We start from the raw sequence: 25,965 nt of genomic DNA, 5'->3' as shown, positions 1-25,965 counted from the left end.
GTCTTGTAACATCAATAAAGGATTTCTTGATTTAAGAAGGAAATCAAACAGGCAAGTCACAATAAGGTGAGTATAGGGTATATAGGTGAGCGTAATGTATTGACATATAACTTAGGTCCTAGGGGTGCTGTGAATGGAGAGTGATTAGCTCCACCACACCCAATGGGGACAATGTCACACACGCTTGCAACCACCTTGTTGATACCTCCCAATGCAATAAATGGTAAAAAACTCACATGAGAAAAGCCTGTATTCTTCTTGTCTTGGGGCGTGCATCCGTGATGACAGTATATCAGTGGAGATTCCGCTCGAGGCAGTGTTGCAGAGCACAGCCGTGTAATGAAGATAGATCAGGATCACAGCGATGGGGTAAAAAACTTCTTTATTCAAACACCATGGTGCAGAGAGTCTCTGACGAAGCGCTGCACAGGCGTGAAACACGTAAGAGCTACCCTCCATTCCTGTCAGCACCATGGTGTTTGAATAAAGAATTTTTTTACCCCATCGCTGTGATCCTGATCTATCTTCATTACACGGCTGTCTGTGAATCTCACTGATTTATCTGTCTCTTCTTTATTCAAACACCATGGTGCAGAGAGTCTCTGACGAAGCGCTGCACAGGCGTGAAACGCGTAAGAGCTACCCTCCATTCCTGTCTGCACCATGGTGTTTGAATAAAGAAGTTTTTTACCCCATCGCTGTGATCCTGATCTATCTTCATTACACGGCTGTGCTCTGCAACACTGCCTTGAGCGGAATCTCCAAAGAAATTATTTAACATGTCACCTTGGAATGGAGACAGTTGTGACGTATAATATTTAATCCACACAGTTCACCTTTTAAATATTATTTGATCTGGGTGCTAGGTCTTCCAGTGCAGGGCACACTTACAGTATGTTACCCGAGGAGCCCCGTAGTTCAGATGTTTACCTCCAACAGCATTTTTGGCAGCTGGGGATAGCTGAAGACAGGACATGGGTCCTTAATAGCTCGGAGAAAGGAAGAGGTTTACAGGACATATTGGATGAATTAATTACAGACCTGTCAACTGTCAGTGATTTCCTGTGAGTAGAGATGTATGCATGTCTTCAAATTAACTTGGCTGATTTTTTTGTGCTCTTTTCCTGCATTTTGTGTTTTTGCCTACTTACACAAAAATACACAAAATTGGCAGCATATCTCAGATCACATGTGAATGTCTTCAAATACACGTTTGCAAAAAAACCCCAGTAATTTTCGCCTGGCTTGTGAACTTTAGACATTTTGATTGCATATCTCTACCTGTGAATCTCACTGATTTGTGATCAGTGTCACTGATTTTAACATCTGAAGTCTCATACCCTTCAACTGTCTCAGATAAAAACAAAAAAAAACAATTTCACATTAACTCTTTCAGTGCCCAATGACATAGCCACAAAGTCAGATGGCCTGGCTCTCCAGAGGCCCCATGATGTAGTGGATTTGTTAGTCAGTTTTCTAGGGGAGATCGCATTCTGCATTTCTATGGAGTGCAGAATGCAATCTGGCATGCAGCGAAGCAGAAGAGGAGGACTCTTCCGTCTCTGTAATCCGTGACGCCGCGATCATGTGATCGAGATGTGCAAGAGGGACCATGTCACTCTAATGCTATGGCCTCTCTAGAACGCAGAGGGCTAATATACAATTTTTGGGCCCAAATCACCTATATGTCACTGATATCAGTTCTTCTTGGTTGATATCAGTCATTACCTACAGAACCCAGGTGTTCTCCAGGTGAAGGACTTTGACAACCCTACTTGGCAGATGATACTTAATTTTTTTTTTTTTTTAATTACCTCCAATTAGCATTTCCATTTTTACAATGAAAATAATTTAGGTGTGTTCCCTAGTTTTAGATTTTTATTATGTGGTGCATAATGAAAATCCATACAATCTTTCTCTTACTTTTTTTATGGGTTGCCCCATTTGCAGATCTTCAAAGCATGAAAGGTATTCTACACTTCCATCAGGAGAAAGTCGTACAAGCCGAGAACGCAAAGTTCTCCATGGGAGGTCTAGATGCAAAACCGCTTCCACTGCGGATGCCCACTCACTGGTGGGAATTCTTCCTGGCAAACAGATGGTCATGTAATAACAATCTATAGATTTAATTTGCACATTTGAATAGAAAATTGGCAAAGCCACAATTCACATTTACAGTATATATCATTATTCATGCAAATTATTCAATATTCAACAATTTCCATCTTTCTGTCTTAGTCCTCTACTGTCCAGTTCAATGGGTAATTATTCTGCAAACCATTATATTACCAGTGCTACAGCAGTTTAGTTGTAAGACTTAAGATTGCTGCCTTTAAAAACCAATGTAATTTACTGTACTAAAGGAAAACATTGTATAGAAGAATCTTGTGAGATTTTTTCCTATAGTAGGAGACACAGTGGTTCAACCCTATATGCATGAAGTTGAACTATTTTAACAAGCATATATCTCTTATAATTAAAAACAATTTAGTGTTCCTGATGGTGTATCCAATAAGAAGTTAAAGAGATCCCCCCGATTTGTGTATGCCTTGGTTGCCCTCCTGCACTTTACATGGCTATAAATTTGGGTTAAGATAGACCAGTGTTTCCCAATCCAGTCCTCATGGAACCCCAACAGGTCAGGTCTTAAGGATATCCCTGCTCCAGCACAGGTGGCTCAGTCAAAATGACTAAGTCGCTGATTGACCCACCTATGCTGGAGCAGGGATATCCTTAAGACCTAACCAGTTGGGGTTCAGACCCGACCAGTTGGGTTTCCCTGAAGACTGGAGTTGGGAAACACTGAGGTAGACTTTCCCTGCTAATACTGTTGCTTGCTAACATGACTACTAATCATACCTGCTCTTCATATCCCACGCTTTCTTTGACTTCTTTTTGTATATACCGCACAGTATTTTCCTTGTAAAGTTTGTTCGTTATACTATACTGTAGTAGCTTTAAAACTTAAGCTAGGTAAAAAGCCAGTGCTGAGCTCCCAAGTTTGGTTTTAGCATTTGTGTTATTCCTACTCTTTCATTCTGTAATGTGGAGGCTTTTTTGTCACGTTCTTAACCACCAGCTTCATATTGCAAAGCCAGTATAACCATCCTCACACTGAAGAGACCCACAAAGTCAAAATAGCTGTCTGTGAGTAGGTTTACTGCTGTGCACTTCTTTAACCCAGGCTGTGCTGAAAAAGCTGTGTAATACAGCAGGCCCAAGGTTATAGGGGTCCATGTTAAAATGGAAAAAAAGCAAAAGGTGATACTGTGTACTCATTTGCATGTCATTTCCCAGAATCCCTGGCTGCAGTGGAAGCACTGTATGCTAAGAGATAATAGTAAAAGGCAGGTTTAAGGACCTGTCTCTGAGACATGTGAATGTACCCACAAGTGGTATAGATATATTACATTTGAAGACTTTCTATGAAGTCGTTAAAGGGCAAGTTACTATTGCGTTTATGGTAAATAACCCAATTTAAACCGTATATTTGTTAATTTCCCATTGTTGACCTTTTTTTTGTTCTATTCCCAAAGGGCTTTATGTATCAAAGGCAAAATGTTGCCACAAAGTTGTTTTGACGTAACTCATGCAGAAATATACCCGCGCCAGGCAGTGTCTCTGTATTAATCTTGGTTGCGCCATTGTCTGGTACAGTATAGCTGTGACCAGATGAGGGATTTATGGAGCAAGTGGCAGGAGTTGGGACAGTTACATTCGCATATTGGCGCAAATCTATGTGTTAAAAAATGTGCGTCACCTTAAAGGGGTCTAAGTCTTGTTTTTTTTAGAGCAAAATACTAGTGCAGCAGTCGTCAAATTCTAGAACAGTAGAAATGTACCTCAGACAGAAAAAAATGCTAACGCACACATGCTTCTTGATATAGAGAGCCCTATATCTATACTAACCAAAATATTAGTATTTAAGAATATGTTAAGAAAAAACTAAAGATAGAATTTGTTTTTGATTTAGAGGTCACCAGATTGTGGTGATAGGAACACAAACAAAAACGGACATTAAACATTCTTGGGATATCCTAAAATATAGGAATCCAGTGCCGTAGTTAACAATATAGACGCATACTAAATATATTACTGAGATAAGGTAGCAACTGATGTTTTACTTTTTAGGGGAAAAAATATTTGGCATAGAATTTTATATGGTCTTAAAAAGGGAGAGATATTTCCCCCATAAAATATTCATGCCAACCTCTACAGCTTCCTAGGAGAAACAAATCATTTTAACTCCCCAAATTCCCTGGCAGCCTTTACCTACTTTTCCACTACCATAGCAATTCTGAACAAATCTTTTTATATACTAAAAATGTATTCACCTCTCTTTGTGACGTGTGAATAATGGTGGAACTTGGGCTGGATGCTACTGGAAAATGTGTCATTGATGTATAAAAATATCCTTACCTGTTCCTTGCGGGTCATGCTCTCCGAAAGCTTCAATCAGCTCTGAACGGTGTGTATAAAATTGTCGTCGTAGAGATCTCAGGGCTGAGTCTTCAACAGCACTCACACTACAAAGGGGCGACAACAAAGGAACGCTTATTCATTTATACAATGTTTTACCAGGAAGTAATACATTGAGAGTTACCTCTCGTTTTCAAGTATGTCCTGGAGTTATCTGGTCCCTTCATATCGGTTTACCTAAAACTGGTTATGCACATTTCAGTTTACTGGCCATGCACTTATTTAACCCAGTCTGTGCAGAAAACCTGTGTAATACAGCAGGCATCCCTGTAAAAGTGGATATGAAGTAAAGAGTGACACACTGTGCTCATTTGCACGTCATTACCCAGAAGACCTGGCTGCAGTGGAAGCATTGTTTGCTAAGGGATGATGGGGAAAGCCGATTAGCAAATAATGCTGAGACATTCAAATGTACCACAAGTGATATTTGTATTTACTGTACAGTTTACCTAAACAAAGCTATAAAACCTGCTCATGTTGGACAATCATTAGACTTCTTCATCTATATACTGTCTTCCACAGACAGAACCTGAATGGTGAAATAATTTGCCCAAATTCTGAACACATAAGCCCCTATACAATATAGTAGAAAGCCGGGTAGTGTATATTTCACAATGAATTAACAACCAGTGAGATTTCAGATGTAATTTTGAAGTTAGAGGGAAGAGATGCTTAGTGCATATTCTCTCTTACCTTTGACAAAGGGTAAGCCTGCGTGTGCATTTACTGACTTGATACTGCACAAAGCGTGGAGTCAAGTCTGGACTCAGTTTTAGGTAAGCTCCTTTGTTGCTGCCTTCCTCATAGTAATTAGAAGCCGAAAAAATGGTTACAACCTGAAACAGTAAACGGGACATTTTTTGTGTGTGTTTCCTGCATAAGTCCTAGCAATACTATATCCAACTATGATAGTATGATGTCTAAGAACCTTCGGTTGGTAAAGGTACACTGGCGACACACTTTATTCGAGCTCGGCTAGTCCCACGAATTCGGGTATACCCGGGTGTATTGAGGTTTATGACTGTTTTCTGCCCGAGTGCATTGAGGTATTTTCCAGGCAGGGATTGAAGCATTTTATTCCCGCTGGCTGCAATACTGCACAGTATATATATATATACTGCATTACAATTCATGAATTTATGCCATCTGGTAGACACGCGAAGCATTGCAGCCTATTAAATCCTAATCATTATCATTTAACAGATCAGCCGCCCGTCAGCCAGGCATGAACCCAGGCTGGGAAGGCAAACGCAACAGGGCTTGTCAGAGGTGAGGAGCGGCGCATTCCAGGTATCTGCCAGGTACATACTGGGTATTTGCTCGAATAAAGTGTGTCGGTGCAGTAATAAGGAAAAGGAGTGGAGGAACATTTAATAAGCTGTTTAAAGCAGACTTGTAGCTTTTGGTCATGAGACAGTTACTTTATATCAACTATAAAAAATAAAATACATTGTGAAGTAGCTGTACATGTATATTAGGTTCTCTTTTAGATTACATTGGTATCCATTTATAAATGGAAGAGGCACGGCCCCTTCCATTTACAACGTGCTGTGTTTGTTTATGAACCTTTGACCAGTGTCTTTAGGGTTGCTTTACCCTTAGCAATCACATTAAAGAAGTGATTATCAGATTTTAGCTTCACACACATGTAGCCATGTGTAAAAATGGTGTACGTCTCTTTCTCATGCTGGCAGTAATCCTGGTAAGTATGCAGGGTTGCCAGCAACAATCATGGAGGTTTGCCCTCAAACCCTGGTGAGGTGTCATATGTAACAAAGGAAGTGACAACATGCTTTGTGTCCACTTTTAGTGACACAGATGTGGGTCTGTTTCTGGAGGTTATATACTGCTGCGGCCAACTTCAGTCTTACAAATGCCCGTAATTTTCCGGGGCTTTTTCTGGCTGGCGCCGAAATTTGCAGTGCTCAGCCACATCTTCCCCTCCCCTCGCGACCCCCTGGCTGCTTGGCTGCTCCGCCTCTGCTTCGGCAGCTTCGCGCGTCTTTCCTTCCCCTCGCGACCCCCTGGCTGCCTCTGCTCCCCCTCTTCCTGCATCTCCCCTCCATTCCCCTGTCCCCTTACCCGGGGATGCTGGCGGAACGTGTGACCGGCACCACAGTGACGCGCGTCACCAGCCATGTGTCACCAGCCGCGTCTGCCCGCACATTGCGGTGGCGGCCGCAGAAGACTCAGCTCGGCCGCCACTGTAAGACACAGCACTGCTTAAAGTTAGCAGTTCTGTCTGAGTTATCTTCTTATGTTCCTGAGCGAAGTGTCTGCAGCAGTTCAAGTCTGCCTGTCAGATACTTCAGTGCAAGCTGATTACACACTGTGTCCAGGGACCTGGCACAGCTGGTGGATCTCCCTTAGGGGAGAGGTGGAAACAACTCCATTAAGAGAGGAGGAACCTTCTGGATGGAGTACTCCAACAGAATGAGCGGCTAAGTGATGACCTCGATGAGGGGCAGTCTGCCTATGGAGATGACATTAAAGATGCCCTGGTTCAAAAGATCCCTCCTGTGTGAGTGTGGAGTTATTCCCCAGGAGGATGCACCAAGAAGGAGTTCCCCATCAGATACTTCCCCCTGCTGCCGCAGAGATCCTGATGGGGTGGAGGCGCTGTACCAGATGTGAGTAGGACTCAGAACACTACCTCAGACGCCTGTCATGGTGATATTCCCCATACTAACCAAGCGGGAGACTCAGGAGTCCTGTGCCAGCAGGTGCACCACACAATACAATTACATGTAATGGGGGCCAATTAGACCACAGGAGCCAATATGAGATTGGGTGGGGGCCTAGAACCGTTACACACACATATTTTTATGCATATCTAACAACCTTCTAGAGACACCTTTCCAAATTAGTCAGACATGTTGGACACTGAGTGAAAGTATTATTGCCTGCTGTGTGATTATGTGCTGCGGATCCTGCACCCATCCCAACTCTGTTAGCTACAGATAACCTCTGCCACTTTAGCTGTCAATCAAATGACCATTGCAGGTCAATGGACATTTGAAAGAGGAACAGCTTGGAGGTCGGCAGATAAATTGGGTGAAACCAGTTATTGCTAATTATCCCAACATATTCCTATTTTTATTGTGAATAAATATAATAACCGGTGGAAAAACATTATTGTGTCTCTATAAACGGCTTTTTTTCTGCCAAAAACTAGAAAATCCATATCTTGCTATTTTTTTTTAACCAAATATAAAAAGATTCCACAAGGAGTACCAGAAAAGTCACAATTGAAATTCAATGCAATAGTTAATGAGATGGTTTGCGACTGTCAATATAAGTGTGAAAATCCGCATTTTACTATAACTCCATATGCGGAATATTTTTCCACACATCTCCAATAGGGACGGAATGGGACAGATGGATGAGAAATAGTCGGGAAAAAAGAACTGTGTTGCTAGAGACTACATGGACAATACATTGAAATAAAGATAACCGGTCACATCAAGTAGTAAAAAAAAAGCTTATGCACTTATTGCAAAATATCAAGTTAACAGTTTGGTCCATTGAGACCTTCATCAGGGTTGCTGGATGTTGTGTTACCTGCAATAAATGTGTAAGCCTTTTTCCGTTTTGGTATGCCAAGTTATCTTTATTGTTTTACATCCACGTTGCCCATGGTTGTGTTGGGGACCTTTTCTGTGCGATAACACCCCCATACTTTTATATTTGTACTAATATTTCTATTTAGAAACTGTTCACTTTTTGGGGTGCAGTGTTCCATTCCAATTTTTGTCACTATAAAACACATCAACATTCAGTAAAAAAAAAGGTATTGCTTTTACAGGAATTAAATCATCTATAGAGATTTAACACGTCAACACTCAACCATCCCATGAGGATTTGGGAAAACCCCATAGCATGGCTTCACCCGGGGTTCCAGATTTACAGTGATGTATAAACAGCTTTATGTAAGGTTCTGTAGCTGCTGTAAGATCTCTTACCTTTCCATTGTGACATAGCTCATACCCTTCTTGTTTGCATTCATGGGACCTGATCAGCATTTTTAAGTTGTATTTATCAAGTAATTTTGTGGTAACATCTGGTCCAAAGTAACAACCCCCACCTCGAGAGCTGTTTGGTGAGCAGCCACTTTGGTTTCTTGGATCACTCCACAATAGGTCCACAACCTTCATCAATAGAATACCAGAGCAATGATCAGTAACAATAAGTGGAATGTGACATGTTTTTTGGTAGCAGTCCATTGAGTAGTATTAGGGTTGCTGAATATCTCTAGATATTTTTTTCAGTTAAGTTCTTGTTACAGTCAGTTTCTGAACAGTGCAAAGCTTATGGACCTTTCAAGTCATTTGCATTGACTCAACACCGTGGGTATATCATAAGACAGGCAAGGAATCCAATGTGGTTGTGCATACACATGGAATACGTTTTTAAAAAAAAAACATTTAGAAGCATACAGTATGCATCAATCGCTGGAATGGGTTATCACACCCATTCCGGCATTAATCCATTCAATTGGTGTTATAAATTTCCACTTTAGGGAAGGGATTCTTGCCTCTGATGTATAGATGCAGGAAGACTTACTGCCCCCAGCGCAGTGCGCAAAAAGGAAAATGGCTGCACTGGTTACAGTGTCAGCCGTGATGGCGCTGCGGGAGGCTCCATGCTTTCGAATCTGAGCCCCTGCAGTTAATCCATCTGGGCTGCGATCTTCGCGGTCAACATATATAGCGCCATAATGCATCACAGAGATATTTTCTTACCATGCTTTCCTTGTGTGTTGTCTAATGCTGCGATGAAGAGTCAACATTTTAAAGCTGTTTTGAGGAGTGATGCATATAGCTATGTGAGTGCGATAGAAGGAATAGTTTTGTTTCATACAGTATTTACTCAGCAGTCGTCTACCATAAGACCTCTTATTCAAGTCAATGGTTTGTAAGGTGTCTTACAGCAGAAGACTGCTTAGCAAATATGAATCTTAATATTTTCTCGCTATTTAAGATACACCAGAGTACATCACAGTGATATAAAGACGGCTTTCACGGGTAATCACAAGGAAATACATGCATTCTGACAATTTAAAAGTAAAATAAGTGTACAAATATGAACGTTAATTTGAGGGTGAAAGGATCCCAAGAATTCTCTGAACCTAAAAAATGAAAGAAGCATAGGCATGGGTGTGAAAGTTTTTTTCCCCTTTCCAGAGGGTTCTCAAAATCATACCTAATTTTGAATTGTGTTCCTAATTAAACCCGCAAGCTTCCCATATCTAGACAATAACCTGATATTGTATTTGGAAGATGCTGGCTTCAATAATAGGTTTGTTTGCAATAGGCTACTAACAACTGGTAATCAACTGTCAAAGATTTATCTGGTAGAAGTCTGTAGTACATAATGAGTCCCTTTTGGACACACTGCATTCCTAATATCAAAAGTACATTTTGGAACCGCAAAATTAGTTAACAATGTATTAATAAAAGTGCCATCTCTACATACAAAGCAATTGAATCTCCCTATAGAGTCTATCAGCTTTGACATGTTTATAGTTTAGATTCATCATTCTGGTCATTGACATTCAAAAAGACATATTAAATATATCACTTCAGAGAATTCAGAGGCATCATTTAATCTATGCAGCTGTTCAGGGTGGTAACTCTTGCTCAGCACTGAGAGGTTAGAACAAGTCTACACTCCAGGTTCAGTTAAGTGATTGTACGGTAGGTAATAAGTAGTACAGTATATCTTTGTGAAACACTGAATACTTGTAATAAATTCATCTGTACCTGTTTCCACTCATATCGCTCCATTGCTGTTAATTCTGGGGTCATGTTGGGCAACTGAATATTAGAGTCTAGGTAAGGTGTCTCTGGTACACCTTTTTGGCTGAATCCCTCTTTCAATGCACTAGTTTGTTCTTCAGAACTTGAGAAGATGCTTGGACAGCAGCATTCATCATAACTACACTGTGTATTTTGACTGCAAGTGACCATTTGTTTGCTTGAATTATCTTGGCTTTTCCAACCATCCTTGGACAGTTCATTGGCTTTCTGAACAATACTTGTATCTTTAGGATGGCTGATCCTAGAACTTTGTTTTGGTGGTTGCAAGGCAGACTTGTACTTCATAGAAAAATAAAACAAAATTAAAACGGTTTCTAAATTTTGTTCATTTATACATAGGTGAACTGAACAATCCATCATGTTTTGTGCTATTCAATGAAGATATTACCAGTGTTATTTCTGTTTTGACAACTACAGTAAGTGGGAAACACATGTTCAGTGTATTGTTGACAGTCTAAGACAGCGGTGCACAAACTGGGGGGGTGAGTAACTGCGGGGGGGGGGGGGGGGGGGGGAGTGCGGGATAAGTGCAGGGGAAGTGGCGAAGGCCTCTGTAAACCTTACTTACCATGGTTCAACCGGCATCTGGAAACACGTCAAATGACGCCGCGTGTTCATGTGATGTCGCGATGCTATAGCAACATGACGTCATGACGCCGGGAACCAAGGTAAGGAGGAGGAAGGGAGTGGGGCGCACAGAGAGGGCAGCCGGCGGGGGGGCGCAGGGGAAAAAGATTGCGCTCCCCTGGTCTATGGCAATCAAAGTGCGGGCTGTTTATTAATGTTCCATACTAAGGCCACATCTGGTGATAATATGGGCTATGGGTTTTATTGAATTCTGACTACATTCCTAGCCCAGATTTATACTGTAAGTTTGTAGCCTTAAGAAAACCTACAATTATATATTTTATCAGGGTTTCTGGAATTGAGGAGGGTAATGTTAAGCATTCACTAACCCTCATAAATGTCAGAATCTCACTTTAAAAAGAAACTAAGATACATTGTGTGTGACTAGATTGTAATTGTAAATATCTATATATTAACTCTAAATATTCTGTCCATAAATTTCAGTTAGCCTAAGCCAATCAGAATGTAAAGTTTTAGAAAGAGTAGCACGTGTTTTTTGAATAATAATAATAGAGTTTGTGTTCTTTTCTGAATGGATTCTCCATCGTAAATGGTCAACACCTCAGCCCTGGTTTGCAATATAACCTTACTTATACGGTATGTGAAAAGAAGGATGTCTCACTTAGGAGAATCCTGGAGAGAGGAACAAAAAGTTGAGTCCTTATAACCTCCAAGAACTTTGTAAATAAGGCAACCTCTTATCACATAGATATGGGCAAGCTACCCAGCTACCTGAACAAGCTCCTCACCCCTACCACATGCAGCACCTATCATCTGAGATCAGACTCCAAAAGACTGTTCATGGTCCCAAGGCTCAACAAAGTATCCGGCCGTTCCTCCTTCTCTTACCGTGCACCCCAAAACTGGAACAACCTACCAGAGACTCTCACTTCCACCACCAGTTTAAGTTCTTTCAAATCTAAGGCTGTCACACATTTTAATCTGGTCTGTAACTGTTTCATACGCCCATAATATTTATTATCTTTAACTATGCATGCAATGTCTTGTAAATAATGTATAACCTGCTCATTTATGTAACTGTATCTGTAACCATGTATTATTTGTCTTAACTCTGTACCCAGGACATACTTAAAAACGAGAGGTAACTCTCAATGTATTACTTCCTGGTAAAATATGGCTGCCTCTACTCCCCCTCTTCCTGCATATCCCCTCCATTCCCCTGTCCCCTTACCCGGGGATGCCGGAGGAATGTGTGACCGGCGCCACAGTGACGCGAGGCACGCGTCACTAGCCGCGTGTCACCAGCCGCGTCTGCCGGGAGTCTGCCCGCACATTGCGGTGGCGGCCGCAGAAGACTCAGCTCGGCCACTACTGTAAGACACAGCACTAACAACAAGAAACAGAAAACACAAAAACATATACAATACAAACAATGATTCCCTGGCGCACTAACAGATATTGAACCTGACAGCAGAGTGCAGTCCCATGAATCAAGTAGATGATATTGGATGAGATCTACAGTCCACACTGTCCCATTCCTTTTAGATTGAAGACTTGTCTGGAAATAAAAACAAAACAACCATTGCGCAGTACCCTATGGTCAGTTCTCTACACCCCCACCGTTGCTATCTACTTACTTAAAAATAGATAGAAATGGGCCTCAAAAGGTTTCTTTGCTCTCCTCCCGGTTGGCTCCAACTTGTTGCTGCTGCTGGTGACGTGATCTTTACTTCCAGCGTCAGCACCGCCATACACCGTGTGGGAACAAGAATGGGCGCCAATAGTGTGATAACATAACATTTATTGATAAAAATAGCAGGGTAAAAAACATGCACTCACATGCTGTAATGCCCTATGTGCGTCCTACAACGTGCCGTCCGCTTACATGGGAGGATGCCGAGGGATTGCAGGAGGAGGCTGGATTCGGCGTGGGTCCCCGCTTCGTGGCCGCGACTCGGAGCGCCTATTCCCTCCTCAGATGACTTTCCCCGCCAATCAACCTCTTCTCCTCTCAATGGGTATGCACGCCGTAGCACGTCCTGGAGGCTCCAGGACGTGCTACGGCGTGCATACCCATTGAGAGGAGAAGAGGTTGATTGGCGGGGAAAGTCATCTGAGGAGGGAATAGGCGCTCCGAGTCGCGGCCACGAAGCGGGGACCCACGCCGAATCCAGCCTCCTCCTGCAATCCCTCGGCATCCTCCCATGTAAGCGGACGGCACGTTGTAGGACGCACATAGGGCATTACAGCATGTGAGTGCATGTTTTTTACCCTGCTATTTTTATCAATAAATGTTATGTTATCACACTATTGGCGCCCATTCTTGTTCCCACACGGTGTATGGCGGTGCTGACGCTGGAAGTAAAGATCACGTCACCAGCAGCAGCAACAAGTTGGAGCCAACCGGGAGGAGAGCAAAGAAACCTTTTGAGGCCCATTTCTATCTATTTTTAAGTAAGTAGATAGCAACGGTGGGGGTGTAGAGAACTGACCATAGGGTACTGCGCAATGGTTGTTTTGTTTTTATTTCCAGACAAGTCTTCAATCTAAAAGGAATGGGACAGTGTGGACTGTAGATCTCATCCAATATCATCTACTTGATTCATGGGACTGCACTCTGCTGTCAGGTTCAATATCTGTTAGTGCGCCAGGGAATCATTGTTTGTATTGTATATGTTTTTGTGTTTTCTGTTTCTTGTTGTTCATGCTTTGTATAAATGCCTTGTGGATAGGTTTGTTTATTCCTTAGGCAGCCATTCCCCATTCTACTAAAATAGCTTGTGAGGGATCACATACAGGGTTTCCCATATAGGGGATCTCTCTTTATTTGTAGAGCACCTATTTATTTCAATAGTATATAGGTTAGGGTTTATAGGTTTGAGCGCTGATTATATGTTTTTAGTTTAATTTTTTTCACCAAAAGACACAGCACTGCTTAAAGTTAGCAGTTCTGTCTGAGTTATGTTCTTTTGTTCTGAGCGAAGTGTCTGCAGCAGTTCAAGTCTGCCTGTCAGATACTTCAGTGCAAGCTGATTACACACTGTGTCCAGGGACCTGGCACAGCTGGTGGATCTCCCTTAGGGAAGAGGTGGAAACAACTCCATTAAGAGAGTAGGAACCTTCTGGATGGAGTACTCCAACAGAATGAGCGGCTAAGTGACGACCGCGATGAGGGGCAGTCTGCCTATGGAGATGACATTAAAGATGCCCTGGTTCAAAAGATCCCTCCTGTGTGAGTGTGGAGTTATTCCCCAGGAGGATGCACCAAGAAGGAGTTCCCCATCAGATACATCCCCCTGCTGCCGCAGAGATCCTGATGGGGTGGAGGCGCTGTACCAGATGTGAGTAGGACTCAGAACACTACCTCAGACGCCTGTCATGGTGATATTCCCCATACCAACCAAGCGGGAGACTCAGGAGTCCTGTGGCCAGCAGGTGTACCACACAATACAATTACATGTAATGGGGGCCGATTAGACCACAGGAGCCAATATGAGATTGGGTGGGGGCCTAGAACCGTTACACACACATATTTTTATGCATATCTAACAACCTTCTAGAGACACCTTTCCAAATTAGTCAGACATGTTGGACACTGAGTGAAAGTATTATTGCCTGCTGTGTGATTATGTGCTGCGGATCCTGCACCCATAGCTCATACCCTTCTTGTTTGCATTCATGGGACCTGATCAGCATTTTTAAGTTGTATTTATCAAGTAATTTTGTGGTAACATCTGGTCCAAAGTAACAACCCCCACCTCGAGAGCTGTTTGGTGAGCAGCCACTTTGGTTTCTTGGATCACTCCACAATAGGTCCACAACCTTCATCAATAGAATACCAGAGCAATGATCAGTAACAATAAGTGGAATGTGACATGTTTTTTGGTAGCAGTCCATTGAGTAGTATTAGGGTTGCTGAATATCTCTAGATATTTTTTTCAGTTAAGTTCTTGTTACAGTCAGTTTCTGAACAGTGCGAAGCTTATGGAACGACTCATTTTCTTTAAAAGCAGACCTTTCAAGTCATTTGCATTGACTCAACACCGTGGGTATATCATAAGACAGGCCAGGAATCCAATGTGGTTGTGCATACACATGGAATACGTTTTTTTAAAGAAAAACATTTAGAAGCATACAGTATGCATCAATCGCTGGAATGGGTTATCACACCCATTCCGGCATTAATCCATTCAAGTCAATGGGAGTTAATGCCGGATTGGGTGTGATAACCTGTATCAGCACTTGATGCATGTTCTCCTTTGAGCCATATTTACTAAGCAGTCCGCTAAAAAGTCCCAAACATTCTCTACTCCTAGTGCATAGTGGCTCAATCGCATGTATAAGCAGAAGCCAGCAGGATTATGATGCAGGTGCAGAAAATCAGGGAGTCGACTACTACTATAACACAAACTTTCTATCGCATCCACAAAGCTGAACATGTCACTCCTCAAAGCAGCTTTAAAATGATGAAAATGAATTGCAGCATTACAAGACACATAAGTAAAGCAGGATGACAAATTTAAAAGATGTCATGAAAGGCGTGACTCCATGTTCCAAAGCGGACCTTTATAACAGTTGTTGTGTGTTACTCGGGCGCTAGCTCTAACCGTCGCTTGGTTAATGGATGTGTATTTTAAAGATTGAAAGGGTATAATACAACCTTAATCGAAGTTCTCTTGAAAAGTCCTCGTGTGACACATTGTGCTCCCCCATCTCTTCTTTTGGACCTTTATTACACCCAACCCTTAAAGAGACAAGTGCATATTGGACTAAACCCTGTGATTCACCACATTGCACCCTTTTGTCAGGGTCTCCTAGACCTCCTGCCTAGCCATAGCTTCTTTGTCCACCGGGTGTGCTGCTGCCTTCTGTTTGCTCTGGGTTCCTCTGTCTGCCTGTCTGTCTTCTTGTTGCTCCTGTCTCTGTCCTTTATAGCATCTGCTTCCTGGTTGTTCAATTGCCTTTGCTTGAAGTCAGACTCCTTTTGCACATGCCTCTGATCCTGATCTGTTTCTGTACCTGTCTGTATTATAGAAGTCTGTTCACAGTAAAAGCCCTTGCTGGTAATCTGGCTTGTCCCTGTTTGTTCCTTGCTCCCCGGTCTCAGTCCCTGCTCCCCGTTCTCAGTCCCTGCTCCCGGTCCTGTCCTGCCCCGCCAGTCCTGTTCCAGACTCCTCGTTGCCGACCTCTGCTTGTTACCTGACTTCGCTACCTGCCGCCTGCCTCGGACCTCTGCTTGTTTCCTGACTTCGCTACCTGCCGCCTGCCTTGGACCCCTGCTTGTGACCCCTACTACGCTCGTGCTGTTCCGGCCACCGAGATCCACAGGAGTCTCTCGTGACAGAAAGCAAAGGCCACTTCTGGACCTCGCTGGAACAGATTCTTCTTCTGCCTGCACCCTTTCCTGCCTGCTGCTGCAGACCACATCCGCATGGTTGAAGATAAGTACTTTCGTTTCTTTTTTGGAAATCCCAGTTGGGAAGGTTTTTTTTTGCTGCTAAGTGTTCTGCAAGAATTATTGCGTTCATAACGAAAAAACATTTTTGCTGAGACTAGAACTGTTGCTGCAGAGACAAGTGCACCTTTCTTTGAGATTTTTCTTTTGTGCAGTGCCTGGGTTAACCCTTGCAGTACCTGTTGCCACCTTTTTAGACTCTGACTTTTCATTCCCTGGACAAGGCTTGTCTCTGCATCCCTGGTTGGACCACTGCTGTTCACAGGGTTCCCATTTCAAAAAGACAAGAGTGCTTCCATTATTTTGTTACTGCATGCTGTGATGTTTCCTGCAAGCTGTAGTTCTTTCTATGATTGGTTCTAAGGTTTCAGGTTTACCTGCAAGTTCCCCTAAAGTTTGTTTCTCTGTAACCTGTGATATCCCTACGCCTGATATCAAAAGTTTCAGATTTAACTGCAAGGTTCACTGTCTGATATTCCTATGTCCGATGTCAAAAGTTTCAGATCTAACTGCAAGTTTTTCTCTGTATTAGTTTCCTGCTGTCTATGATATTTCTATGCCTGATATCTAAAGTTTCAGATTTAACTGCAAGGTTCTGTCTGATATTCCTATGTCTGATGTCAAAAGTTTCAGACCTAACTGCAAGTTTTCTCTGTAGTAGTTTCCTGCTGTCTATGATATTTCTATGCCTGATTTCTAAAGTTTCAGATATAACTACAGGTTTCTCTGTCTATGTTTTTTCCTTGCATTTATAAATCTCCGTGACTGATGCTAAAGTCTCAAAGGGTCAGCTCTCCTATCTTGTCTCTCTGTGTCTAATATTTCTGTTGTTCATTCTAATGCTTCTGCTTTTAAGACACATTTCCTCTTTACTGGTTTCTTGGGAAGTGTGGTTTCCCCAAGTCTGAAATTATGGCTTCCACTCAAAAAACAGTCTTGAGCAGTAAATGTGAACACAGTACCACTGATTCTTCAAAACTTCTCAAAGCAAGGAAGAACAAGAAAGATGTATTTAATCAAGGAAAAGATGTCCTAACTCAGACGCTTCAATCTGCACGGAAAGAGATTGATTGTCTTCATGGACATTTAGATAAGGAGCAAGAAGCCAAGTCTGCACTACAAAGCTGTCTTTCCTCAGCAATTGCTAAGTGTGTTCTCCAGGAGAAAGAAAAAGATCAGTTGGAGAGGGACAGGGTGATCCTTTCAAGTAAACTGGAGAAGGCATACGCTGATTCTGTCCGTGTCCACGTTTTTTTGGATGAAGCTTACTCAGCGTTGGAGACCTCTCAGAAAGAAGTTCACAGGCTTAATACAGAGCTTAAAGCCTCTAAGGAGAAGAGTTGCCACTTCAACACAGAACTATGTTCATTGAGAGAAATCTTCGAAGGGTTAAATATCAGTTTTGAAACTGTAACCCAAGAGTGCAAGAATCTCTATGCCCAAGTCAGTGAAGGAGATGAAAAACTCCATGAATTAGGAGAGGAGAAGAAACAGTTGCCCGGGAAAAAATAGACGTGCAGACAACACTGCAGGATACAGAGAGAGTGCTGCAAGAAGAACGTGTCTCCCTGGAGCAGCGCACACAAGCAGAAAATATGCCACAGAGTCAGCTGCAAGAACTGCATATACATCTGCAGGATACGAAAGAGAAATGGGTGAATGCTGAGGAAAAGCAGCGAGTTCTGCAGGAAGAAAGTTTCCAGACTGCCTACAAGGTAAAAATGCTGCAAGAGTATCTGAGTACCCAGTGTGTTCTCAAAGAGCAGCATGAGGAGCAGAAGGCCACACTGAGCATAACCATTGCCTCACTTGAGGAAGAGCTTAGAGCCCAGGTAACCCTGTATGAGAGGGAGCACAAGGCGGTCCAGGATCTGAAGCAAGACTTAGAGGAGCAGAAACACTGCTCCATCCTTAACAGCCAGTACACCCAAGAGAAAGAGACCTGGAAAAGACAAGCTGCTGAGACCATAGCAAAGGAATTTGTAGAGCTCCAAGACGTGATGAGGGATGCATGGAAGCGAGCTCAACATGATCACAGTGAAGAGAGGAAAGCCCTGAGAAGAGAATTGCAGGATGCACTTAAGCAGGGATCTCTCACTGAGGAGTGGAAATTGCAACAACACCTACAAATGAAAGAGCTAAAGCTGACAGCTGAACACACATCACAGTATCTCACAGCGCTACAGGCGCAGATCGCTGAGCTCAAGACACAGCTTGCCAAAAAAGAGAGGGAGGAGGTGTCCGTCCGTCAAGTGGCTGGCCTGACACTGCGCTGTGGGGTCAAGGTGACTGATGCCTGCAAAGTGATTAATCACACAGCCCATGAGAAGGCCCGGCTGCAGCTGGACAAAGTCTATGAGGAGTACCGGCAGCTACAGGTCAGAAATAAAGAAAAAGAAACACATTTAAGCCTTGTTCTAAGTCAGCTGGGAGATATGGAGTCACGACTCAACTCCAAAGAAGCTGAACTGACAACTGCTTTGAGTAGGAAAAGAAGTGCAGAAGGACAGCTTCAAGAGCTGAAAACACAAATAGCTGGTCTTTCATTGGGTGATACCACAAGATGGCAGTCACAAAAAGAGACCACGAAGAGTGAACTTAATGTCCCCATTGACTTGTATGGAGAGTCTGATGCCCATGTTCCTGATGTCCATGCCCCTGTGATTGAGTTGTATGTACCCATTGGGAAGTTCCTGATTCCAAAACTAAAAGAGATATGTTGGTCACAAACTGAGACCACGGAAAGTGAACTGTATGTCCCCACTGGTGCATGTGAAGAGCCTGTTGTATCCGTTCCTGATGCCCCTGCTATGACGTTAGACGGATTCCTTGCGAAGTTCCTTGCTATGCCTAATGTACCTGATGCTGATGCCTACGCTCCTGTAATAAGGATAAATGCACCTCTCACAGATTTCCCATCAGCACTTGACATACACACTAAGTTGGCCTTCCATCAAGGTTTCCCTGAAGAGCCTGGAGGATCATCCGGAGAACGCTCTCGAGAGGGGGGAGTAATGTCAGGGTCTCCTAGACCTCCTGCCTAGCCATAGCTTCTTTGTCCACCGGGTGTGCTGCTGCCTTCTGTTTGCTCTGGGTTCCTCTGTCTGCCTGTCTGTCTTCTTGTTGCTCCTGTCTCTGTCCTTTATAGCTTCTGCTTCCTGGTTGTTCAATTGCCTTTGCTTGAAGTCAGACTCCTTTTGCACATGCCTCTGATCCTGATCTGTTTCTGTACCTGTCTGTATTATAGAAGTCTGTTCACAGTAAAAGCCCTTGCTGGTAATCTGGCTTGTCCCTGTTTGTTTCTTACTCCCCGGTCTCAGTCCCTGCTCCCCGGTCTCAGTCCCTGCTCCCCGTTCTCAGTCCCTGCTCCCGGTCCTGTCCTGCCCCGCCTGTCCTGTTCGAGACTCCTCGTTGCCGACCTCTGCTTGTTACAGTGGCGACAAAGTTTATTAGAGCAAATGCCGCCGGTTCACCGGGACTTACTCCGGCTGGTGCTGAGAATAGTCAGCGCATCAGCCGCATCCAGCCGCGTCCCCTCCATTCCCCCCCCCCTCCAATCCGCGCGCAATTTATATACCTTCCCGACCCCCTAGCTGCGCCTGCTGTGCCCCTCTGCTTCCCCGCTCCCCCGCTTACCTCACTTCAAACCTTCAGGGGAGTCGGGGAAGCCGGGCGCTCACGTGACTGTGTCGTCACCGACGTCACGCGAACGAGCCGCTTGTCAACGCTTCTCCATGCTGCCGCCACGCATCCTGCCGTGCGGTTTTTGCTGTAATAAACTTTGTCGGTGCTGTACCTGACTTCGCTACCTGCCGCCTGCCTCGGACCTCTGCTTGTTTCCTGACTTCGCTACCTGCCGCCTGCCTTGGACCCCTGCTTGTGACCCCTACTACGCTCCTGCTGTTCCGGCCACCGAGATCCTACCCGCCACAGGAGTCTCCCGTGACACCTTTTCTCTTTAAGGGATTGGTGTTATAAATTTCCACTTTAGGGAAGGGATTCTTGCCTCTGATGTATAGATGCAGGAAGACTTACTGCCCCCAGCGCAGCGCGCAAAAAGGAAAATGGCTGCACTGGTTACAGTGTCTGCCGTGATGGCGCTGCGGGAGGCTCCATGCTTTCGAATCTGAGCCCCTGCAGTTAATCCATCTGGGCTGCGATCTTCGCGGTCAACATATATAGCGCCATAATGCATCACAGAAATCTTTTCTTACCATGCTTTCCTTGTGTGTTGTCTAATGCTGCGATGAAGAGTCAACATTTTAAAGCTGTTTTGAGGAGTGATGCATATAGCTATGTGAGTGCGATAGAAGGAATAGTTTTGTTTCACACAGTATTTACTCAGCAGTCTTCTACCATAAGACCTCTTATTCAAGTCAATGGTTTGTAAGGTGTCTTACAGCAGAAGACTTCTTAGCAAATATGAATCTTAATATTTTCTCGCTATTTAAGATACACCAGAGTACATCACAGTGATATAAAGACGGCTTTCACGGGTAATCACAAGGAATTACATGCATTCTGACAATTTAAAAGTAAAATAAGTGTACAAATATGAACGTTAATTTGAGGGTGAAAGGATCCCAAGAATTCTCTGAACCTAAAAAATGAAAGAAGCGTAGGCATGGGTGTGAAAGTTTTTTTCCCTTTCCAGAGGGTTCTCAAAATCATACCTAATTTTGAATTGTGTTCCTAATTAAACCCGCAAGCTTCCCATATCTAGACAATAACCTGATATTGTATTTGGAAGATGCTGGCTTCAATAATAGGTTTGTTTGCAATAGGCTACTAACAACTGGTAATCAACTGTCAAAGATTTATCTGGTAGAAGTCTATAGTACATAATGAGTCCCTTTTGGACACACTGCATTCCTAATATCAAAAGTACATTTTGGAACCTCAAAATTAGTTAACAATGTATTAATAAAAGTGCCATCTCTACATACAAAACTATTGAATCTCCCTATAGAGTCTATCAGCTTGGACATGTTTATAGTTTAGATTCATCATTCTGGTCATTGACATTCAAAAAGACATATTAAATATATCACTTCAGAGAATTCAGAGGCATCATTTAATCTATGCAGCTGTTCAGGGTGGTAACTCTTGCTCAGCACTGAGAGGTTAGAACAAGTCTACACTCCAGGTTCAGTTAAGTGATTGTACGGTAGGTAATAAGTAGTACAGTATATCTTTGTGAAACACTGAATACTTGTAATAAATTCATCTGTACCTGTTTCCACTCATCTCGCTCCATTGCTGTTAATTCTGGGGTCATGTTGGGCAACTGAATATTAGAGTCTAGGTAAGGTGTCTCTGGTACACCTTTTTGGCTGAATCCCTCTTTCAATGCACCAGTTTGTTCTTCAGAACTTGAGAAGATGCTTGGACAGCAGCATTCATCATAACTACACTGTGTATTTTGACTGCAAGTGACCATTTGTTTGCTTGAATTATCTTGGCTTTTCCAACCATCCTTGGACAGTTCATTGGCTTTCTGAACAATACTTGTATCTTTAGGATGGCTGATCCTAGAACTTTGTTTTGGTGGTTGCAAGGCAGACTTGTACTTCATAGAAAAATAAAACAAAATTAAAACGGTTTCTAAATTTTGTTCATTTATACATAGGTGAACTGAACAATCCATCATCTTTTGTGCTATTCAATGAAGATATTACCAGTGTTATTTCTGTTTTGACAACTACAGTAAGTGGGAAACACATGTTCAGTGTATTGTTGACAGTCTAAGACAGCGGTGCACAAACTGGGGGGTGAGTAACTGCGGGGGGGGGGGGGAGTGCGGGATAAGTGCAGGGGAAGTGGCGAAGGCCTCTGTAAACCTTACTTACCATGGTTCAACCGGCGTCTGGAAACACGTCAAATGACGCCGCGGGGTCATGTGATGTCGCGATGCTATGGCAACATGACGTCATGACGCCGGGAACCAAGGTAAGGAGGAGGAAGGGAGTGGGGCGCACAGAGAGGGCAGCCGGCGGGGGGGCGCAGGGGAAAAAGATTGCGCTCCCCTGGTCTATGGCAATCAAAGTGCGGGCTGTTTATTAATGTTCCATACTAAGGCCACATCTGGTGATAATATGGGCTATGGGTTTTATTGAATTCTGACTACATTCCTAGCCCAGATTTATACTGTAAGTTTGTAGCCTTAAGAAAACCTACAATTATATATTTTATCAGGGTTTCTGGAATTGAGGAGGGTAATGTTAAGCATTCACTAACCCTCATAAATGCCAGAATCTCACTTTAAAAAGAAACTAAGATACATTGTGTGTGACTAGATTGTAATTGTAAATATCTATACTGCACCGACACACTTTATTCGAGCAAATACCCGGTATGTACCTGGCAGATACCTGGAATGCGCCGCTCCTCACCTCTGACAAGCCCCGTTGCGTTTGCCTTCCCAGCCTGGGTTCATGCCTGGCTGATGGGCGGCTGATCTGTTAAATGATAATGATTAGGATTTAATAGGCTGCAATGCTTCGCGTGTCTACCAGATGGCATAAATTCCTGAATTGTAATGCAGTTTATATATATATACTGTGCAGTATTGCAGCCAGCGGGAATAAAATGCTTCAATCCCTGCCTGGAAAATAACCCAATGCACTCGGGCAGAAAACAGTCACAAACCTCAATACACCCGGGTATACCCGAATTCGTGGGACTAGCCAAGCTCGAATAAAGTGTGTCGCCAGTGTATATTAACTCTAAATATTCTGTCCATAAATTTCAGTTAGCCTAAGCCAATCAGAATGTAAAGTTTTAGAAAGAGTAGCACGTGTTTTTTGAATAATAATAATAGAGTTTGTGTTCTTTTCTGAATGGATTCTCCATCGTAAATGGTCAACACCTCAGCCCTGGTTTGAAATATAACCTTACTTATACGGTATGTGAAAAGAAGGATGCTCACTTAGGAGAATCCTGGAGAGAGGAACAAAAAGTTGAGTCCTTATAACCTCCAAGAACTTTGTAAATAAGGCAACCTCTTATCACATAGATATGGGCAAGCTACCCAGCTACCTGAACAAGCTCCTCACCCCTACCACTTGCAGCACCTATCATCTGAGATCAGACTCCAAAAGACAGTTCATGGTCCCAAGGCTCAACAAAGTATCCGGCCGTTCCTCCTTCTCTTACCGTGCACCCCAAAACTGGAACAACCTACCGGAGACTCTCACATCCACCACCAGTTTAAGTTCTTTCAAATCTAAGGCTGTCACACATTTTAATCTGGTCTGTAACTGTTTCATACGCCCATAATATTTATTATCTTTAACTGTGCATGCAATGTCTTGTAAATAATGTATAACCTGCTCATTTATGTAACTGTATCTGTAACCATGTATTATTTGTCTTAACTCTGTACCCAGGACATACTTGGAAACGAGCGGTAACTCTCAATGTATTACTTCCTGGTAAAATATTTTATAAATAAATAAATATGTAACACTAATCCTGCTACCATATTGAAGATCAGGGCCCTCATTAAAAATAGTGAAAGACAAAATGTGTTTGAAGGCGGAAGTTGTACCTCTTCGTGGCGCTGTGCGTCAATCTAAAGATCTGTTTTGACAGGTGAGTGAAGTTACTGGTTCAATAAGATGTTTAAGTTTGAAAAGCCTCTGCATGAATCAGCGGCTATGATTACTGATGTGCTAATACTTTGCACTTCTCTAGCTATGATTGAATAAGGTCCCTGAATTTTGCAGAATGTAGAATTCTAATTGTGACGTGGGGTGCTATGGTATCTCTGGGTTGTACCCTTAAGATACGGCCCACGTCATGGGAACATGTGAATAAATGTACTGTATTATCGCTGTGTTCACCCTGTGTGTTTTGTGTACGTTTGTATGCGTCTATTCTGTTGCACTTGCAAATAAACATAGTTTCTTGAGCTCCGTGTCTTGGGTTGGCGATCCAACGAACTTGCTGGGACTGCTCAGGACCGTTACGTGACACTAATTAGTATCACAATCATAGTCTATCATTACAGTATGAACTCAAATATTCACCATATAAGGCAGGAGGTCAAGTTCTACCTCGTACTAGTTACATTTTGCACAACTTGCTTCTCTGTTGAATACTGTATGCTGTCTCATTTATTTATCAAATGTTTTTTGCAGGAAGTAATGTTCCTGGTTCTCACCTTGCTTCTTTCAATTGTAGTCAAGAAATCCAGGTCAGTTGTGTCTGCTATTCCTCCATGTAAAATGAGTACCTTGCTGTCAATAATGGTAGCAAGAGGCAGCCGGCAGTAGATATCTTTCAAAAGTAGTATAATGTTATGGCCATAGATCTGTTAAACAAATGATAGTGACTGCAATAAATAATCCATGCGCCAGACTAAGATGTTTATGTATTACTTTGCACCTTCGAAGGTACAATGGCACGTCTTATCACGTACCCGAATAGTAACATATGACAATAATGAACAGTAATGAATGATGATAGTAGAAATCATCAAACTTGTATTGCAGTTAAAAAAATCTATATGACAAACAAAGTAAACGTGAGCGGTCGCGGAATATTTCTGTCTCAAGTTTATATTTATTACAGTAGGTATTTTTAATATCGAATCCTTCCTAGGCATTTGTAATACAGTATAAAAATAAACTACATTTGTGTGATCAAAAAAATATTTTACAATAATCTAATAGAAAACAAATGGCATTTATTACTAAGCGTTGCTCGAAGTCAGTACCTTATACTTTTGCATTACTTCTTTTGTGAAGCCATATCTGAAATAAAATCAATAAAAATAATTGTCACTGTCGTCATAAATGGAATGCCTTTTTTAGAAATTAAAAAGAACTATGGACATTTTGCTCTTTATACTTATGTGTAATACAACGGTATAGTCCGCTTCTTTCCACTACCTGCACGCCCATTCTTTTCCAAGTACAGGTAGTCGTCGCTATCCAACGCTTTACAATCCAACCCTAGGGGCCGTTTTTCGATGCCGGAATGCGTTATCCGACGCCTGAAAGCATTATCCAACGCTCACCGCCACTGATTAACATGGGACTCACTTTTCAACTGTTTCACTATCCATCGCTGCTTCCAGAACGGATTACGTTGGATAACCGAGGACTGCCTGTATTTGATCATTCAGAGACTCGATTTAAAAATGCTGGGTACTCATCATTATCTCGAGAACCAGGAGGATCATGGAGCTGAATATTGCCTAGTTCAGCTTCAGGGGCATCTGATTCCAATTATGTAAAAAACAATCAACTAAAAAAAAAAACCAATATCCCCAATGCTTTAAGCATAACAAATGTGCATACATTAGAATAACTATGACAAAAACACACATATTTCTATAGATCTGATTCAAATGTTCCAGATAAATAGTAATTAAAAAATTAGGTAAACAGCTTCAACTGAGATCTGCGGTAAACATGGCACTTTCTATATACAGTCACTTTGCTGTTAGAGGGGGCTGGCCATTATTTACCTCTGTTCAATATGTTGTGAAGCTGTCATTTCCTTGCACTGTAATATTTCAGTCACATTCAAATGAATGGGTTTTAAATCTTCCTGAACAAGGGGAGGGGGGGGGGGACAGGACATCTTTCCATCATAGTGATTAGGGTCCATTGTGTT

The 25,965-nt window shown here is 42.6% G+C and overlaps 1 protein-coding gene across 6 annotated transcripts in view; it reads right to left on the bottom strand.

Moving 5' to 3' along the window:
• Positions 1–25,965, bottom strand: part of PPEF1 (protein phosphatase with EF-hand domain 1) — a 138,606-nt gene that overhangs the window by 10,756 nt on the left and 101,885 nt on the right. For all 6 annotated transcript variants that reach the window (XM_075594287.1, XM_075594284.1, XM_075594283.1 and 3 more), the window contains exons 9-16: positions 25,061–25,097; positions 24,506–24,655; positions 21,575–21,910; positions 10,242–10,577; positions 8,442–8,627; positions 5,173–5,315; positions 4,420–4,526; positions 1,924–2,087 (exon numbers count right to left, since the gene is read on the bottom strand). In XM_075594287.1, the coding sequence (XP_075450402.1) occupies positions 1,924–2,087; positions 4,420–4,526; positions 5,173–5,315; positions 8,442–8,627; positions 10,242–10,577; positions 21,575–21,910; positions 24,506–24,655; positions 25,061–25,097 (1,459 nt within the window). The remainder of the gene's footprint in view (positions 1–1,923; positions 2,088–4,419; positions 4,527–5,172; positions 5,316–8,441; positions 8,628–10,241; positions 10,578–21,574; positions 21,911–24,505; positions 24,656–25,060; positions 25,098–25,965) is intronic.

Source organism: Ascaphus truei, chromosome 3, assembly GCF_040206685.1.
Source record: "Ascaphus truei isolate aAscTru1 chromosome 3, aAscTru1.hap1, whole genome shotgun sequence".
Taxonomy (NCBI): Eukaryota; Metazoa; Chordata; class Amphibia; order Anura; family Ascaphidae; genus Ascaphus; species Ascaphus truei.
The sequence above is the reverse complement of the archived record's forward strand: the minus strand, read 5'-3'. Positions and strand labels throughout refer to the sequence as shown.